This window comes from Perca flavescens, chromosome 17, assembly GCF_004354835.1.
Source record: "Perca flavescens isolate YP-PL-M2 chromosome 17, PFLA_1.0, whole genome shotgun sequence".
Classification (NCBI taxonomy): domain Eukaryota; kingdom Metazoa; phylum Chordata; class Actinopteri; order Perciformes; family Percidae; genus Perca; species Perca flavescens.
In genome coordinates this window covers 15,833,944-15,854,450 of record NC_041347.1, presented here as the reverse complement: position 1 = coordinate 15,854,450, position 20,507 = coordinate 15,833,944, and the positions used below count along the sequence as shown (strand labels likewise).

Here is a 20,507-nt window from a genome sequence, read left to right as displayed (position 1 = left end):
CAGGTATTATTCTTTCATTATACTAAAGAAACAAAGGATGATTTGGTATGTATAATGTGTGCCATTGTGGCGGGATGTAGGGAGAAAACTGATCCTGGTTCTTACGTGTAAACATAATGACATAAATATAATATTTTGTTCAATATAAAGCTGGAATTGAATGCCCTCACCAGCTCTGGAACTGAGATGTTGTGCAATGTAGACAAGGATGCCATCCGGTGATAAAGGCTGGAACTGCAGCTGCAAAACAGTCCTGTGTCTTGTACTCATAGGTGGGAATGACATCCATGAGGACTGGTTACCGCTGAAGAATGGATCACTGATGGTCACAGCTGAACAAGCAAAACAACATAGCAGTTAAATAACTGGATAGTGAAGATATTGTCTTATTAATTACCAAAACACATGATACAGATAGGAACCGTTCTCGCAGTAAAGTCCTGCAGTCCCCAGGGGGCACTGGCAGGTATATCCATTCGGGAGAGGGATGCAGGTGGAGCTGTGGGCGCACAGAGGAGGGGGACTGTGCTCGACATCACACACAGACACGGTCTCAGAACAGAGTGCTCCCTTCCATCCAAATGGGCACTGGCAACTGCAGACGGACACAGTCAGACACTGTAAAAAGCTAGTGAACACTGTCAATTCCTTTCGCTATACTTGCACTGTGTAACTGATTTTCTGTAGGTTACTGATGTCTCGTCGAAAAACATGGGAATTTACATGTGACATAAAGTTACTGGGTGGATTCAGCTTAGCATTATTTTTGAGTGGGATCCTTATAGATAATCAGAAAATAAATCCATATTATTGTTTATTTTCACTTACTACACAGATGAGCCAGAGTCCACGCATGTCCCTCCGTTTTTGCAGTGAACATGAACACAAGGGGTAACTCCACACTGACCCACGCTGCGCCCAAAGGCCGGATGTCCCGCAGGCTGTCCCAGCACTTGGAACTTTCTGTCTCTTCTTGTACGAAACTGCACATCAAAAATGCACCCTTTGAAAAGAACAAACACAAGACCTTATGTCAGCGGGATATCTTTTATTTCTCTGATAGGGAACCATCAGAGGAAACACAGCAATCTTCCCTTGTATGAAGTTGAATGGTGCGCACACTAAAATGTGATTAATCTGAGCTGTGTTTGCCACTCAAATAAGGCCAATAAAAAGGAAACACCTATTAAAATGCGAGCAGTGTTCGAAATGAATATCTTTGATGGTTGTTTATTTTATCGGGTGACACCACTGGGTTTTATACTGAAATCTGCACGACTTTATTAGATGTTAACTCTTGAATTTGATGGAATAAAATCTCCGCAGTCTCTACATTTCACATCTGTTTTTTCCCCTCCTTTCATCATGCATCTCCCTCATCATATAGGCTTTTTGCTTTAATAATGCAATTTTATCAAGACAATATTTGCTTTGGCCTGTACCTGCAGAGCACCGGGCCTTCTATAAATATAAGGCCTGAGCACAAACCATGTAGTCATCTGCACATGTAGACTCCTGTCTCTGCTGCATTAGTCATTGGCATAAACAGGATGCAGGGGAAATGTCATGCTCATTCATGAATATGCATGGCATGATGCTGTCTTTTTGGCAGACTCAAGTGATGGTTGCGGTGCTGCAAACATAGACTGTCGAAAAGCGAAGCAGATTCATAGGGAAGATTATAAAATCTGGTTATTTTTGTTTTAGCTGCACTCACTGACTCTTGTAACAGAACCAAGAAACCAGAGGAGCCAAGTCTAGCATTAATAAGTGACAGTAAAATGTGCAGTAAATCTGGTTTCAGAGTAATATTTTCTAAGTTCCCGTGGCAATCTTTAAAAACAAAAAAAATGAATGCGGTTGAAAAGTTAATGACCCTCAAGATCTTCTAGCAAGTCTGATAAAAAAATATCTACATCAAAGCAGCATGAAATCAGTTTTTTTAATAGACAAGCTCGATAAACAGAAACTTCCGCGTTTCGTGTTATATGATCAACAGCTCAAATTGAGTAACTGATTTGTTTTTTTTTCTCCCAGCAGCAGACACACTACCTCCTCTGCCACCTTTCCACAGGGGAGTGTGGATCTGTTGATAACTGGGAGTGAAGTGCATTATCAGTGTGTTCACTGCCAGCCATCATGATTAGGGCTCAAGGAAGGTCACACAGATCTGATTAGACGCTCATGAGTTCTCATTACATCCCGAGCAAAAAGGTTGTGGTACCACCAGGGTCGCCTGACTCAGGTAGTGCTTACCAGTACAGGGGGAGTATGACAGTCTGATACAGCATGGGCAAACTGATGCTTTATCACAGCTGATTTGATTTTGGAAGGTTTATTTGGCAAGCAGAAAAATGAATTATACGATGATAAATAAGCAAACGCACAAAAGCGATCTGGTCCTTAAGTATATATAAAAAAAACTCTTGTTCACCTCAAATGGATCTGCCATGACATTTTAGAATAACAAGTTTCATTGCTGTAGTGCAAAGACTGCTGAATATGGTTATGATGATATTCATAGCTGTTGTCATCATTACGGTTATGGCAATTTTGCTCCACAGTTCTGCACATTAGCGGGCACAATGAATGCTCTCCAGAATATATTCCTATATGGGGTCACCTGAGAAAAAGCATAAATGATGATGATGACAAAGATTATATTCTATGGCACCCTTGTTCAAGTGACTTGTCAGCAGTGGAATGGATTTGCACACAACGCAAAACTGTACGGGGGTGTGAACTGATTAAAGGGTGCAGATACAATCAACCTCAAAGCTTTGTTCTGCCCTCATACAGCAGTCCGAGCCTGTAGCTCCCTTTTTCATTACACCCCTTCCCCTCTGCTTACAAAGAGACAGAGATCCTTGAAAATACTCCAAGCCCCAGTGCTCTTACTCCAGACAGCAGTGTTGGGTAGTAATAAAGCCGTAGCAGTCTTACCCTGAAAGCCATGACGGAACCTGGATCCAAGTGGCAGTAGTTCAGGGGTGTACTCATTATATCCACCCACAAAGAGCTGGTTGAAAACATTGAGGCCTAACAGGGGCCCTGGAGATGATCCTGTTCGGTTACGTTGTCCGTCAACCTGAGAAAGACATAGTGAAATGTCAATACTGAAGCTAGAGTCTTAGAGTAGGCGGCAGCGTGGGAACACAGTTTATTTAAAAATCTGCCAAAACGTATGACCCCGGATTGATCGCTGAGTTATTCAGGATGTGTCCACCTATTAGCCACAGTAGCTGCCATACTCCCATGCTTTTGAAAAGACAGACCTTGCTGACTCAATGCAGATTCTTTAGCCACACTTAGATGATGTAAACATTCTGATTCCTGGTCACTGGATCAAAATAATTTGTTGGTACTAGCAGAAAACCTGATGGTGTTCACAGAAACTATAACACATTTTACCTGCCTACACCAGCACCACCAGGCAGGATAGATCTATAGTATGTACACAGTGCAACATATAAAGTATATAACATTTGTTCGGTATACAGTCAGGTGACAAATTAAAGAAAAATGGTGAATAAATGAGGGTAAACAGGGGTTGCTAAATGGTTTGATGAGATGAAATGAGGGAATATCATTCAGAACAGTATAACACAGTAACATCCCCTCTTTCTATACTTCACCATTGGTCTATTGTTCCTTCTTTACATTGTTTAATCGTAAAATGCCTCTATCTGCACTTTTGCTACTGTTTGAACTATCTGGTTAGATGCTTAACTGTATTTTGTTGCACTGGTGCTGTGTGCATTGACAATGTTGGATCTAATCTACACAAATTAATCCATTTCTACTTGTGACAACTTATCACAGGTCATTGCCTCAGTGTGGACATGGTTTTGAGAAGTTCAACTGAAGAGTAAATTTTTTCACAAGAAATAGAAACATACAAATACAAGTCAGAATTAGTTAGGTACCCCCTTAAATGATAACATCTATTTAAAAAAAAAATAGTGTTTGGAGCATTTAAGCGGTTCTGGTGGCTTTCCTTTCAATTATCCCCCATCCGTATATGAGTACAGTATGTGTATGAGTAACCTTTTTTTAATACAAAAATGACACTTTTCTAAACACCAAATCACCTTTAGCCATCCTGTTTGCTTTGACCTTCCAAATGTAACGGTGTGAATGTTGACCTGGGGGTTCAGTTGATCACTGACTATAGCTGCTACACCTGATCCAAGGTTGAATTTATGCACAACTCTGCCATTTCGTAGTCCCAAAACGAGGAAGTCATCACCATCATTGCCTGGAAAACACATAGTTTGTCACAAGCACAGAAGACATATGTAAAATATTCTGCTTACATTATTAACACTACATTTATAACAAACATTTAGAATGAACAATACATTTGTCTCCTTTAAGATGAGTTTTAGTATTGTTTCATATTTTGCCTCTCTGCTTGTTTAATTCTGTGTAACTTGATCACTGCCATCCAATAATTAAGGATGCCACTTCATCAAACCAATTATCAAGCGAATGGTTCGTAATTCATGTTTTTATATTGTGCCTTTGAATTTGTACCATTTCAAAGAGTGCTGCTTGCTCTCTGTCCTGACAAGTGTTTCATTATTCATATTCCTATTGTTTTGTTTTGCCTGCACCTTGATGCATTGTACTCTCAAGAGGAAACAAGTGCAGAAGATCCACAAGATCTTTAGCTTTTTAAATTTTTTTTATTCTTCTTCGTTTGATGAAATATGCTGGTGACAATGACGCTGGCGGTTACCTGCTACCAAATCTGACCCTACAGAAGGGAGATCCTAATTTAAAGTGATGGCTGCTGACAGCATCACATTGCACCTACACCTCAAAGTCTGTTTAATGCAATTAACACTGATACTTTTGAGATGCTTGGGTTTTTTTATACTAGCAATGCCAACATGCTCCCTTTGAACGTCAAGAGCAATAACAGTTTAACTGGATATCAACTAATTACTGGACTGCAGGAAGACTCATCATTAATGTCTCAAAATCTGCCAAAAAAGAAAATCCTCAGGGAATATTTTTGATTAGGGGATATCAGAGGAGTGGAAATCTATTAGATAGCACATTACAATACACAGCGGGTTACACATCTCAAAACACTTCTTTTTAAATCCTTAATGAAGTTTGACAACTGAAATCCAATGAAGGAGACGTCTCACAGTTGTTTTTCTCTTTTCATTTGAGAATGATTTTAAATTGCTGTGCAAGTGTCTAGATTGAGCTCACCTTGTCCTTTATGCCCAGCGAACAGCATCAGGTTGTTTTTCACAGCAGATGAATTATTGGCGAGTGTGAACCTCAGCTTGAACTCGTAGAAGAAACTGAGGCTCGGGATGGAGGAAAATGCCACGAAGGAAGTGTAACCAAACTCATCACTTCCACTGAATCTGGCACGAGTGATTGTGATGGCTGCAAAGCAAATGCATGCACAACTCATTCAGTTCATATTTGTGTTAAAATGTGACTAGTTTTGGCTGATTAAGGGCTTTGTGTGTCTGTGCTGTTATGAATTGAACAGATCTGATAATTCATCATCTCCCTCACAAGTTACCAAAAGATGGCACTATTGCTACACATTACATACCAGGGGTTAGTGAGATATTTTCCTTTCTGAATGGTATTAGATGATGACCTGTTTTCAAACACTATCACCTCTTCAGTCCTATTCTATTTTCATTAGTAGCTGTTTAAGAAGGGTTTTGGCAAGCACGCATCGCTTCATACCCAATGTTCACAAGGGTAGCACAATAATCCCAGTGATATTCAATTACAATCTCAAGTTTACTTATTCAGCATGCATGGTTGATTCAATAATGCTCTCTCTTGTATTCCATCCCAGCATACCCATCTACTTGATTTTACACTAGGGGCTCAATGCAAATTTCCCCACGCTTCAAAATAATTTTTTTTGCGGTTCTTTTTTATTTAATTTTCTTTACACACAGCAATGAGGATTTAAACACAAAACTGCTCTTCTTCAATGGAAACACCTTGCATATTCTTCTGCAGCCCCAGGCAATGGCTAAGAGGAGTTGAGAGCTAACCTCTGTGACTGCCCTCAGCTCTGTTTAGCTGCTAAATTATTAATGAAGCTGGAAATGCTTCTGTTATCATCTCTAGTCTGGTAGAGCTGTATTTGCCTATTGTTTCACTGAATGGCCCGAGTGTTACATGTAAAGCTACAGCTTATTTTTAAGATGTGGCGTGTGTGTGTGTGTTTGAATTGATCATAAACATGATTGTCTTTATGCCCTGTAATAACAATAACAAGCTCAGACCAGATACCAACATGTCAGCCATTACTACAATATTAAATGACCTTGAGTGTGTTTATACGAGGCTATTTGCTCTGTTCATGGATGAATTACCCTTGAGCTGACTGTACAAATGAATTAAGTGTCTGAACTGATCTAAACTGATATTTGCAAATTTTAGAAGACGAGGAATTAATAAAAAAATTGATTATTACAAATGGGATATGAAACTATTCGTTTAGTCAGTATTAGTAGTGTCATATTACTTATGTACAAGCGGTGGACATAATATAATGAACAAAACCAAGAAAACACTTTGTGAGGGTTATATTGTTCAAATGTTTGCTTAGACTGTGACAGGAATGTTCTGAAAACTTCTAAATCTTAACTTGAAGCCACAGTTTGCAATATTGCTATATTAGGTTTCATTATATTACAAGGGTTTGTTACCCTGTGTTTGTAAATTGGACAAGTATACAGTGGAAGGACAGGGAGTTAAATCAACACCTCTGACAGTCTCCACAAACACTGAACATTATACGTTTCACAAAACTAACATTGCAATTGCATTTTTATTCAATTTAGGTCTCAATTTCCCTGTAATTTTTAAAATAAAACACCCTATGTACATCTCTTTCAACAGATACTATAAGACTCTAAAGCTCCATATTTTAGAATCTGCAGGCAAGTTTAATCTCATACAGTAACTCGAAGCCTGGGTTGACTTTACTATCAGAGACCTTTGGGTTAGCTGAAAAACATTCATTCAAATTCACAAAGGTCCATATTCATTCTTTTGATGTAGGAGGTGATAGGATTGTTGATGTGTGAATATAATCAACAGAAATCCTTTTTTGGAGGTTTTTTGGTATACAGTATTTGTTCCTATGCATAGTTTCTTTAAGCAAAAGGGGAAGTTCTCTCCAAGGAATCTGATGAAGATGTAACCATACATCGAAACGTTAGTCACTGTTATGCACCTTAAAAAATAAAATCATCAAGTAAGAAGACATCTGTGTTGCACTGGCAAATATTTTGAAATGTTTTGCTATTTTTTCTTTAAGCAAACTCAGCATTGCATAACACTTTGTAATTATGGTTCAGTGCTGGTTAAGGTAACTAGTGGTTACAGAACATACTATTAACAAAGAAGCTTATGGACTGCCTCCATGAAATGCATTCATATATGGATTATACACCACACTCTGTCAAATAATATCACATAGCATTTCCACTTTGCTGGGTATTTGTGTAATGTGGTGCAAAGCAACAGGAGCGGCAGAAGAAAAACAGAATGACAAGCGGCACTAGATTGTGAAATGCTTTCTGAGAAAAGCTGCATGTATATGGTGTGCATCTTGGCTGCCACAGTGCAGCTGGGAACAACTGTCCTGAGTTAGAGATACTGTAAACAGTATACTATTATATTCTTTTCAATCTCGGCACAATGCAACGTTAACAGAAACGTCACTAAATCAATACTTAACTGAGGTGCTGATGCGGAAAAAGTGCTGCACAGTGCACGGCTGTTAAACCATTGAAAATGGATTGTGTGAAATGTATCTATGAAAATATGATGTACTAAAAAAAGAATGCATTACATAACTGTATGTCTGCATTTGGCTGTTGTTTATTTCTTTATTATAAGATATGGGTTAAACCAAGTATTATTTTTCTTTTCTTTTTTTTCTTTTTCTTGCTTAATGCCCTCAGCCCTCAGGGTAGGCACTTTATTTTTGGCAACGTTGGTCAAAAATTCCATAACAATCTTTCAGCATATTGTAATTCAAATGGTCTCAGAGAAAACTAGACTTCGGCACCTCCTCTTGGCTCTGTTTTGACGGGAGACTTCGGCCAATCACAGGTCATTACAGAGAGACACAGCATTCCTATTGGCGGTTGCATGAAATGAAGAAGCGCGTGCACATGTCCCTTCGATGAAAGTTCTGTTTACCATAGCCAAAGGCTCATGGCTGCAGCTAATTCAAGGCTAAACTATTATATAAGAGACTTAATTGTCATCCATCTATAGTACATAGAGGAACTAAATTAGCAACTGTGAGCTAGGGTTGGCTAACCCTAGCTCATGGCTACAGCTAATTCATGTTCATGTGTATGTGTATGTACCTAACTAAAGCTAAAGGCTTTACTAAGAATACAGAATGGTCATTCTAATAGAATTGCTACAATATAAGGGTATCTGGATGAAAGGAATGATTAGTACTCGTAGATGTTACTGTATAAGGCAGTTGCATATGCCCTTGTTCGTCTGATGGAAGGGGCTAGACAGAGAGGAGCGAGGGAGAGCTGCATTAGAAGGTCTCGCTCTACTTCAACATTATAATTTGCAAACAAAGCTAATGTTTAAAACAAACAGGGTAAACTATGACTGGATTTGAGAAGCAAGAAGTGGTAGTACTGTACTAGTAGTACTGTATAGTTCACATGGTGCATTGCCTTCAGTGTTTTAGTCTCTATTAATTCTAAACATGAATTTTTAACAGGAGGTATGGGCAACTTGTATACAAACGTAGACCATTAAGAATTCTGAGTGAAGTCATTTTAAATATCTATTAATGTTTCATGAACTCAACTCTTCAGGCATTCCAGAATCAATAGCACTTCCTAGTCTTCCCTTTCCTGTTTGTTCATAGACCAACCTTATCTATTAAAGTGCACATGGGAACCAAGAACTGAAAATCTTCTATTTAGAGAAAATATTTAGCTCTTTCATGTTTCATGCTGGACAAACAACTTTAGCTTTTTCTCAAATAGAGAAAAAAAGACAACTACCTTGCTATCACGGACAGTAGTTTGCTAAGGGTACCACATGATGAAAAATATAACAAAAAGCCAAGAGAGGCAGGGGACCTTAGGAGTGATCAGATTTGACCCTAATCTTGTCTGATGTTATCAGGATTAAAATTCAAATGTCAGCCATATACTTAGTTTGACACTGGAAGGTTAGATTACTGTGTTTGGAATGTGGGTGCTGAGTCTGTGGCATGGCTGAGCGATTTATATGCCAAGCACCCTGCTGCTCCTACAGTCAGTTTAGTCAAGCAAAACCCTTTGTTTCTGAGAACCACAATCTGTGAAGCCTATCTCTAATGGCATTACTGTTTGCATAGCATGGACAATTAAAACAGTCACTTCTTGGTCATGCTGAATTATAAGCTTTTGGTGACTGCTTTTTTTATTTAATTTTATTACAATTTTGAGTTAACTGCTCTGTGTAAATGCTAATGTCACAATGACAATGATAACATACTGATGTTTAAGCAGGTATGTATGTTGTCACCATCTTTGTTCAGCATGTTAGAATGCTAACATTAATTACGTTAATTAGCATTAAACACAAATGGGAGTGTCCGTTTTGCATGTATTTGGTCATTAACCACAGTATTGGACAAAAATAAACATGTTGAGCGGTTAATGGTGCTAGGGGAAAAGTCTTGGGATCACTAAAGTCAGAGAGACTTATCCTATGGGGATGTCCGAACAGAATGTCATGGCAATCTATCCAAACGTTCTTGAGATATTTCAGTCTGGACCAGAGTGTTGGACCGACCCAATGACATTAGCGTCCCTAAAATCATGCTGCTAGCGTGCGTAAAAACACAGTATGTTTTTTTTACAGTCAAATACAACAATATTTATTGAAATCCATTCTGTTAATCAGATGTCCCAGTGGTCCTTCAATGACTGCAGTTTATAGCTGTGCATTTTAAATGTCTTGTTCAAGGGGAGACTATATATAACACCAGTTTTTGTGTTTCAATACAATAACAGCACGGAGCCCATCACTGATATCTGACTACTGTAGATAATTGCATGACTATTATAAACTGAGGAAGAGTCAAAATTCTAACAGCTCAGAAATTATCATTAGTGTTGCTTAGCCACTAAAATCACTTTTTATGGCTGTGGAGATGTGTGATATGATATAAAAATAAAGTTATTAGCATATTGCGTTATAAGGTAGCCTATGATGAACTGGTCAACACACAGGCTGAAGCAACGGCAGGCTATCTTATTAATATTATTAACATATATCATAATGTGAGAACACATCAACACCCTGCTGTACAGCAGTAGCCTGACATTTTCAGAAAAAAAGTTCTTAAGAAAAGTTGCTTTGAGTCACACTGCTGGAATTGCAGTTGTTAGGAAATAAAATATTGTTAACTATAAGAGTTTTTTGGAATATTCAGTAAAGCTGCCATGAGTTTCTTGCTTGAGGAAGACGTTTTTTTTGCCTTTTTAGCATAATTTAGTTTCAATGATCCCTTTACTTAACAAGAGGCTCTCATTTGACCAACTGCTCAGGGCTCTCATACACCAACTGTTTGCAGATTAGCCTGTTTAGTAAACCTGCTAAATCTATGTGGCATTGATTTGTGTGGAGCCATTATTTGCAACACTTACGTTCATCACACAGTAGACCTTGTCTTCCATAGGGGCAGAGACATACGGCCTCCAATGGTGACTTTGGGATGCATGTGGCTCCATGACCGCAGGGGTTGCGCTCACAAGCGTTGAACTGGCACAGCCGGCCTGTGTAGAGCGGGGGACACTCACAGAACCAGTCCTCAGCATCACTAAACGTGTAGACATAGAGGGAGACATTATTAGGCCAGAGGTGAAAATGGACCATGACATTGCAGCAACACATCCAGATGCATTACAAGCTCACAGTGGCTTACAGAACACACAGTGAGATAAGTGATGATAAAACACCCCGTGATTTGTAAGCGATTTGCAAAGATGTTATGAGTAGTAGTTAAGAGTAAATGTGTCCAGCCTGATGAAATACTTGTGATATCTGCTGAAACACAAGCATTTGAGGGAATGTGTAGATACTGTCGGCGAAAAATAAGAATCCTAATCTAGCAGCTACTGCAGACATTTCTTTTGGTAAAGGTAAACACACACACCCTGAAAAATAACAGCGGAAAGCAGATAAGTAGTGTGTCAGAAAACTTATAACCAGAAATTTTACACGATTTTCTGTCTTCTTTCCTTGATTCATATACTGTATGTGCGCTTCCTCTCTTGGCAAGAAGATGAGGGTGATCTAGCATGCAAAGTAATATCCAGACAGGGGACTTTATGAAATGCACTAAGATGTGCACAACTCTGAAAGGTATAATATCAGATAGAGGAAGCATTGGTGGGATTTGAAATCTATAAATTAATAATGTGTTTTGAGCAGCTGCACTGCAGGAGGTATTTTGCTTCTTGAGAAACTGGCTTCATGAAATGAAATATTTACATTCTGTCACCGGAGTTGAGCATTGTTAGACATGACTGTATTGAAGTACAAAAGGATGTCGTATAATGCACTAAAAATTTCTAGTGTATGATTATTAACAGGCTGCTAATGTCAATTTTGAGACATTTTAAGGCAGGCTACACCGCTACACATTGTCGCTGCCAATTGTGACCGTTATTTTCATAATAACAGTCACAGATGAAAATTGATGACGTTTTGTTATTTGTATAATCTTTGATAAGCTGCAAGAGGAATAATCAAATATTTAATGGAGCACCTTCTGGTGCAATCTCCATGTTTCAATGCGTTGAGTGCTTAAATGTTGTTGACACACAAATTGCGTGAGTTTTCTTCCAGATGGTCCAGTTTCCTCCCACATTCAGAAAACATGCAGGTTAGGTAAACTGCTGGTAGGTGGGAATATGTTGAGAAAATGCTACTTATGCAGGGCTCTAATACTCCAACCTGCACCCTGCACAGGATAAGAATAGATGGATGGATGGATAAACAAATAAGAGTTTCTTCTAATTGCAGCAAACTTCACAGATGATTTCTTATATGCAAAAAAAGTGAACCTAAATTACTTTACAAATCAGATACTATAGATACCGTAACATTAGATCATGTTCACACATTTTGAATTAACAGCCATATTTCAAAGGCAACCTATTCATATTTTAAACATGCATCTCTGTGGACTAATTTGGACTCTACAAACTGCTTTTGTGGCTTAGTTGAGGATATATTTATTCCATTTACATATTTGTTTTATATAACATTAGATTATTTGTGTGAAATCTTCCTTAGGTCCATAAAGGCTAATATGAGTTGCAGTTGCAAAATGGGATAACAATACAAAATATTGGCCTACAAACAATTCACTACCTTTATTGGACAAAACAATTCTCTTCAGATGTGTTGAAAGCAGCATACAATTAACAGTGTGGGAAAGAATCAGGTCAAGTTCTGCCTGACATATGTTTGTCTTTGCAAGAGATCCTCATAGAACAATTTTGATCCTCAAACGCATAGAAAAACAAAACCACATGTACTATAAGGGCAGATAAACCATTAAAGATGAATTGTCACATAACTAAAGACAGGCAGGAGATATTTTTGGCTCCAAAAATGTGTAGATCGAAGAGGCAAAGGAGCACAGTTGAAAACACTTGAGTTTTAATTGGCCTAATCAAAAATGCGATGTGTGTGATGACAAAAGGTTATTTTAATTTGGCTGAGGCAATCACTTTGAATATGTAATTGTTTTAATGTTTGCACACTCTCTTAAATATGTTAATCACAAATGCATGAAGTTGGTGCGAGCCATTACATCATTCAAAGTCTGCACCGCTGCAGCACGCGGGCTGGATAATTTATTAAGGAAGACTACATTTTTTGTCTAATGAGTACCAGATAAAAGGATGAATAATTGACCGGTTAGCTTATGATATCCCTGTCAGCTTGAACAATAAGCTGTGTGGCCATATGCATTCCTCAGATTTTATTCCTTGTAAGTTATTTACAGAAGACTTCTTTTCAAGTGCTTGTTGGTATGCAAATACACTTCTACAGTAAGGCCTTGATTAGGCTATGCTGCCATGGCAGTCTTCAGTTCTCAGGATGAAAGCTTTTAGCCCACTTCATTCTTTGTTAAAATAAAAAGAACCACTGGGTTTAGCAGATATTATTTATAGATAAGAACTGCTTTGTTACAGAAACACCACTTGCTTTCCAGTATTGTAAACAGCCAATTGGACACTGTTATGCTGGAGACACTGTGATTCCTGATGGGTGGGAGGAAAAAACATTTTAAAGACAACTGTTACCTCACTCAATTATTTGTCCCTTGAATTTCAATATGAGCAGAGGGATGAAGTGGAATTTCCAAATGGCATTCACCGGACACACACAGGTTCCTGTTTTAACAGACGGCTGTTCGATATTTCCCTGACCTCTTCCAGGCACCCTTGCAAACATTTCTTTGGCGGTGAAGAAGGGTGATGTCTGTTAAGTCTCCATAACAGAGTCCTTTGAAACATGCTGCCATGGAAAAGAATACTTTAGATGATACTTGAAATGAAATCCTTATAGAAAGCATGAGGGAACTTTTCTCAAAAGATCAGATATTTCTACGGTCCAACTTAGAACACACTGCACTCTGCAGAAAGCTGTGCCTTTCTGTAACACTGTTAAAGTATATTCACATGTTTAAACTCTACACTCTTCAAATGTGCCAGTGTTTTTATTCAAGGACAGTTTTTTACATTTCTAAACTCCTGAAAAGGAAACCTTAGCATACCTTACAGAACACTGTCCTTTAATAAACTAAATTGCCTTTATGTCTCAGAAATAAAATTCCTCACTTACACAGGTTCAGACAAATTAATTGACACAAGATGATAACATGTATTTGTTTCAGACTTGAGTAAGAATCAGCTGTTAATTCAACCAGGGTGAAATTTTCTGACATTTTTTCTGTAAAAAAAAAACTCTCCACTACTTAGACTGCATGTTGAGATGTAGCACTATAATTGGTCTTCTCTCTCACTAACACACCAGCAAGGTCATCAGCATAAATGTTCCACCTATTTCTATGAAACAATTTTTCACATTTTTGTCACATACACAGTCATACACAGTACAATGTGCAGTGAAATTCTTTGTGTACCTGTTCCGTCTCAATAAAAACAATAATATCAACAATAAAATCCATAAAAATAGTAATATACAACACAATAGATGTCATAATATATGGTAAACATGTTGATATCGTCAGAGCTGCACTTGAACATATCCCAGTCTGTGCGGTCTAGAGCGTCCTGCAAGGCGGCCTCTGATTGGTCAGTCCAGCGTGTCACCTTCCTTTGCACCGCGGCTTGCTGCTTAAGCCGTTGTTTATATTTTGGCATGAGGAAAATTCCAGCATGGTCAGATTTGCTGAATGGAAGGAGAGACTTTGTTTTGTAGCAGTCCTTGAAGGGTGAGTAACAGTGATCCAGGGTTCTCTCTCCTCTGGTGGGGCATGTGATGTGCTGCCAAAGGACAGGTCTGACTCTTTTCAGGTTAATACTGTTAAAATCCCCGTCTAAGATGACGGCTGCATCCTGGTGGTTAACGAGAGCCTCATGTAGTTCAGGCAGAGCATTGTCAGTGTTTGCTTGTGGTGGGATATAAACGGCACTGATGATAACTGAGGTAAACTCCCGAGGAAGGTAAAACAGGCAGCATTTGATTGTCAGGAGCTCAAGGTTGGGTGAGCAGGAATGGGTGAGATGATGAACGTTCCTGCTGTCACACCAGTAGTTGTTCACCATGAGACATATTCCACCTCCCCTCGACTTTCTGGACTCTCTCGTTCTGTCCATGTGGTGAACTGAGAGGAGATCTGCTGGTTGAATGGCATGGTCTGGTACTGTGGGTGTCAGCCATGTCTCAGTGAGGCAGATGATGTTGCCATCCCTCTGGTATTTAATTCTGGCTCTGAGCTCGTCCAGCTTGTTTTCTATTGACTGGACGTTAGCTGGTAGGATGATGGGCAGTGGTGTGCGGGGTGCCCGGTACCTCAGCCTGTTTCTGATGCCTGCCTGTTTAGCTCTAGGCCTTCTCCATGACCTGTCGCTAGCGCATCCATTGTTGTTATTGCCGGCTCTCCTCATGATTGCGCTGAGCCAGTTTGGATCAGGAGTGAAATTTTCAGTGAGACGTCATGAATCCTGTATATTAAAAAGTGTCTTTTTGTCATATGTAGATGACATAGCTCAGGTTAGATTAGTAGATTTTGAAACACATGTAGCATTTGCAATAAAATAAAATAAGGCAGCATGGGCGCCTTGGTAGCTCACCTTGTAGAGCCCATATATAGAGGTTTACTCCTCAACGCAGTGGCTGCGGGTTCAAATCCGACCTGCAGCCATTTGCTGCATGTCATTCACCATCTCTCTCCCCTTTCATGTCGTCAGCTGTGCTATAAAAATAAAGGCCTAAAATGCCCCAAAAAATTATCTTTCAAAAATAAATAAGGCAGCATGTTGAGCTGTATCATTGTTGGAACCAAAACTGTGTGTGTGAGTGTTTAAAAGCTGGAAGTAGAAAAAAAACAGCACACACATGAGCACGGGGTGAGAGACAAACAATAGTCTGAAAGTAAATACAGCTATTAAGTGAAAAGTGGTGTGCACACTGAAGACTGAAGTCTTTTGCTGCATGAGTAGAATAACATAATGTTTTTCTAGACTGCTGTAGAGATGACTAACACCTCACTGTAGAGAATAGATTCCTTTAACTGGAGATCACAATATTATCCACAAAAACCTCCTGCAGATGACACACACGCACACGCGCACACGCGCACACGCGCGCGCGCACACACACACACACACACACACACACACACACACACACACACACACACACACACACACACACACACACACACACACACACACTAATTATTTTGCGCCTTATTTCTTCTTACTTATATATATTAAAACAAGAGCATGTGTTACAGTTGTTGGAGCAGAACTCTGCATCCCAACAGCATCACAGGTTGGTGTTCAGGTAACCAGCTTTATAAGATTTGACTGAATAAGGCTTCTAATTAATCTGATTGTTTATTTGAAGTTGTGAATGGGAGGTGTATACTGTAGACTGTTTGGTTTAGAGCGCTTCGCGTCAGGGTCCTGCATCACCGTGTCTGGGTTCTAATTCAAAATAATGACCTTCTTGCTTGATCCCTTACGTAGATGGGTTGCAAATTATTTCAAGCAGACCCTTGTCCTCTATAATGTTAATCGGCCTGCAAGCTGTAGCCACCCATTTAGCTATTGCTGTTGAAAGTTTGTTGCTTGTAGAGTTGTCGAGGCTTCTCTGTTGCAAACTATCCAGTATGACCTGCCTTTGGCAGGAGGGTTCTCTGCATCACCAATATGCTTGGCCAGCAAGTGGTATTTGAGACTCGATGTACTCCGATGGTAACTTAATTCACATCGACAGTGCATACAACTAAATTGAGACTTGTCAAGAGAACCATCTGGAAGGGCTTTGAAACTGAACTTGCCATTCAAAAGACCCTTTTGTTTATCCATTTTTGCTCAAGGAGGTTTATTTCTGCTAGCCATCCACAATATTACTGCTGCATCGCTTTCTGATTTCCCAAACTATGGAGCGACCCAAGGCTCAAATCACAAAACCCAAATGTGTTAATCGGCCTTAAAAACATTAGTGGCGTTAAAAGGAATTTGTGTTAATTTAATGTAATCATCAGTAGACATTCAGTATAGCCACATATATCGGCAGAAACTTATTGACAATGAGAAACATATATACAGTACATATGAGTAGCCTCATACTGAAAATAATCCAGATTATTTTTAGTTCCCATTTTTTCTTTTCAGTACTGTCAAGGCAGTGCAACATATTCATGGACACATGACATCAGAATAATAAGACATCAGAAATTCACTGGCCTATTCTGTTGTACTGTAGTTAGTTGTAATTTGGAGTCAGAGATCTGGTCCAAAAGAAAAAATCAAAATCAAAAGCAGAGCATTTCCTGTTCCTGTATGTTTTCACATTGAGTCATGTGAGATTTGTCCCCAAGTCATTTTAATACTTAGAGTATATAATCATTATCAGCAACTTTTAGGAAGTCAAGGTTACACAGAAACTCTTTTTTTAAACAAGAACATCTCTACATGTCTAAAAATAATTGTATGGTTGTTTTAAATGCAATCGTCCTCCAAAATTTAAAGACAAAAGCAATAAATCCTCTAATGAGCAAGTTTTCTCTAGAAATATTCTTGAGGGACTGGAATCGCACAAGATGGTAAGCTATTTTTATTTCTCATGTTGAATTAAAATAATTGTTTCTTGGACCTTGAGTTATTTTTTCAGCTTATTTGAAACGAGTATAGCTGGAACTCTGATGAAGATACATTTGGTTTCACTTTCTTTGTGAAGAACACTGGAGGTGTCTTAAGTGGAGGTATGTGTGCTGCCGAAACTGGACCATCACAGAACAAGCAAGGCACCGTCTCTCCTGCAGCCAATTAGCAAGAAATAGTATTCTCTACATGGTTTTTATTGTGTGTGTGTGGTTTGTGAGTGTGTGTGTGTGTGTGTGTGTGTGTGTGTGTGTGTGTGAGTGAGTGAGTGAGTGAGTGAGTGAGTGAGAGAGAGAGAGAGAGAGAGAGAGAGAGAGAGAGAGAGAGAGAGAGAGAGAGAGAGAGAGAGAGAGAGAGAGAGAGAGAGCGCAAACCAGAATGAAATTGGAGCAAGATGGTGCGGGAGATAAGGTAACACTCCAACTTTTTTAAAATCTGGTCTGCACTTCATCTGAAATATTGCCTGCTCTGATCACATGCTCTGATTTAGAGGCACCCCAGACGAAGCCAGACGGCACCACAGGGTGCTATGGCACCCTGGTTGAGAAAAGCTGCTCTACTCAGTAAAACTGTGGATCTATTTATGTAATCTGTGTGTCAATGTGTTCATTTTTTTACTTCAATTAGAAGATAAAAAGAGGTCACACTCTGAAAACTTTAAAGCAGCTATAATCAACATTTTTACATTAACAATGAATCAGGACTATGTGTGTGAAAGGTGTCAATCATAGTGACGAACCCACAGAGAAATGCCAAAGTCTGCAGTTCCCTTCAGCGTTTTGGTGTCTTTAAGCTAATTTTTTTGTTTAATGGCCTGTAAATGTAATCTTTTGGGTCACTCTCACCATGCTCATCAACTATACACTATCTAAAAAAATTAATGCTTGTTTATGAAAAATGCTGTTTGTTGATTTATTATTGCTCATTCATCTATCTAATTAAAAATGTGAATATAATACATACTGTATCAAGCACATCTTAGTGTGTTATTAACTGTTAAAAATCCTAAGTTGGTTTATGTATCAGACAAGGTCTTCAACTTTTAATACAACATAAACATAAATTAACAAGAAACTAAACATCGCTAGGTGCATTATAGATGTTCTCCATTCCTAGCCTCCATCCATACAGTAACCGTAGACACCCTGCAGAGTGCTGCCACCTTCTCCCACACTGAGCCCACTATACATGCCTATTACAAAAGCACAAAGCACCTCAACACAGGTGCAAGTCTCTTCACACCGCACCCACCACAAACTGGTCACAGGTACATCTGTACATCCGCCGGTTGTACAGGGATTGTGCAGTTGTATATATTTTTCTCTAATTGTCTAATTGGGAGATAATGACATGTTGCATTTCATAACTAACTGTCTGACTGTATAAATACAGGTGTCCACTTTCATCTGAAGCAATACTCTTTTCTCGGGTCTGCGCTGTGTTCCGGAGGCGCCGCGAGCAATCGTGGGGGCTGCGATTGCCTGCCATTCAAGTCAATGCTTGACATTCCACCAGCTGCGCCACGGCGCATCCCAGAAGCGTGCGTGAGGGCTCTCTGCTCCACTAAAGATTCACGGCAGGTCTATTTTCACGCGAGCCACAGGTTGTTCGGACAACCGGGCAGGAAGTGAAACAGTGAGACTATCCAGTCAATTTACCAAAAGACACCCCCCCCCCATATCGTTTATGTCTCCTTTAGAACACCGCGGACAACGAGAGATTCATCTTGGAGGTTGAAAAACATAATACGACATCACAGATCTTTTTAAGGACAACACCAGAAAAGAGAAGGCATGGAGTTAAATGCAGCACATTGCCCGGCTATTCACATTGATGTTCCTTAAATACCTATTATACAGTAATGTATCACCTGTCAACCACAAGCCATTATGCTCTTAGGTTTAATACTGATATTTCTACATGCCTAAGTGAACAGAGGACCACATGAAAAAGAGAGAGGAGAGCACCAATATCACCCCAACTGAAGCGACAATCAAAATTCTTTGTCCTCCTATTACATTGTGGCAGTGCATTCCAGGGCAACTAACAGAATGAAGAGAGCTCTGTGCACTCCTGATGACCCCTGCATGCTGTGAGGTTCAAGAGGATACTGCATTAACGCTTATTCATCACACAGATAATTGCAAGGTGCACTCTTTCACAGCATGACAAGCCAATGTGAGCACAATGCCACCAGCTCCTAATTGGTATTCTTAGAGCCATTCATATTCCAATATTAATGGTGCCTCTTTCCATTTCCTGTTTAATAAAAGTAACTGTTAATTGACAGTGTCATAACACAATGAAGAAGACATTTAAAGCAGCTATTTTCTGGATTACCTCAGGTGAAAGAGCATCATATGTAGTTAATGCATACTTAAAAAGTCAGGCAGAATTGCTGGTAAGTGGGGTGTGATGGCAGTCTGATGAGCTGTACTAGATGAAGATGAAGGGAAAACGGATCCTCACATATTTGGCCTATCACAAGGGACTACGTTTCACCCAGGGATTGCCTTAACAAGGAAAATACTGTAGTTTTTTTTTTAAGAAAGAAGTGGGAAGGAACAGGACATTACCAACTTACTCAGACAGCAACTCAAGAAATGTGTCAATAATCTCTCTTACTATTATTTTAGTAGGCCTTTTGAACATTTAAGTAACTGACCATACATTATTACATATTTCTGGGTACAATCAGTAAAGGAATGAAAGACTACAATAATGATATAATAATAATAATTTAACTTTCAATGTAATATGTGATATGAACAAGAATATTTAATGTTAAACATGTCATCAAACAATCTAAAATGAATTTAATGTGCAACAATGGATTTTTTTTACCGCTTAAGAGCCAAAAAGCGGAAACAATTGCTGTAATTATCTTTTAAGTTGGTTTGTGTCAGCAATCAGTTGCTTACTTAAACATCCAGCAGACATTTAACAACAGTAGCATTCATTTGTTGCGTCCACCTAAGGAACGCAAGTCCAATGTTCACTCTACTGTAGTATTAGCTCTGTTTTTGCTCTCCACTAACTTCTAAAGGAAATGTCAGGCTCTTCAGCAGTTTTCACAAACAAGTAGCCATGTGGGTG

At 39.1% G+C, this 20,507-nt stretch overlaps 1 protein-coding gene across 5 annotated transcripts in view; it reads right to left on the bottom strand.

Annotated features, from left to right (window-relative positions):
- eys (eyes shut homolog) overlaps positions 1 to 20,507 on the bottom strand; it is a 174,358-nt gene that overhangs the window by 2,402 nt on the left and 151,449 nt on the right. For all 5 annotated transcript variants that reach the window (XM_028603256.1, XM_028603257.1, XM_028603259.1 and 2 more), the window contains 7 exons: positions 10,683 to 10,855; positions 5,227 to 5,409; positions 4,092 to 4,258; positions 2,944 to 3,088; positions 829 to 1,003; positions 423 to 595; positions 171 to 332 (listed from right to left, as the gene is read on the bottom strand). In XM_028603256.1, coding sequence (XP_028459057.1) covers positions 171 to 332; positions 423 to 595; positions 829 to 1,003; positions 2,944 to 3,088; positions 4,092 to 4,258; positions 5,227 to 5,409; positions 10,683 to 10,855 — 1,178 coding nt within the window. The remainder of the gene's footprint in view (positions 1 to 170; positions 333 to 422; positions 596 to 828; positions 1,004 to 2,943; positions 3,089 to 4,091; positions 4,259 to 5,226; positions 5,410 to 10,682; positions 10,856 to 20,507) is intronic.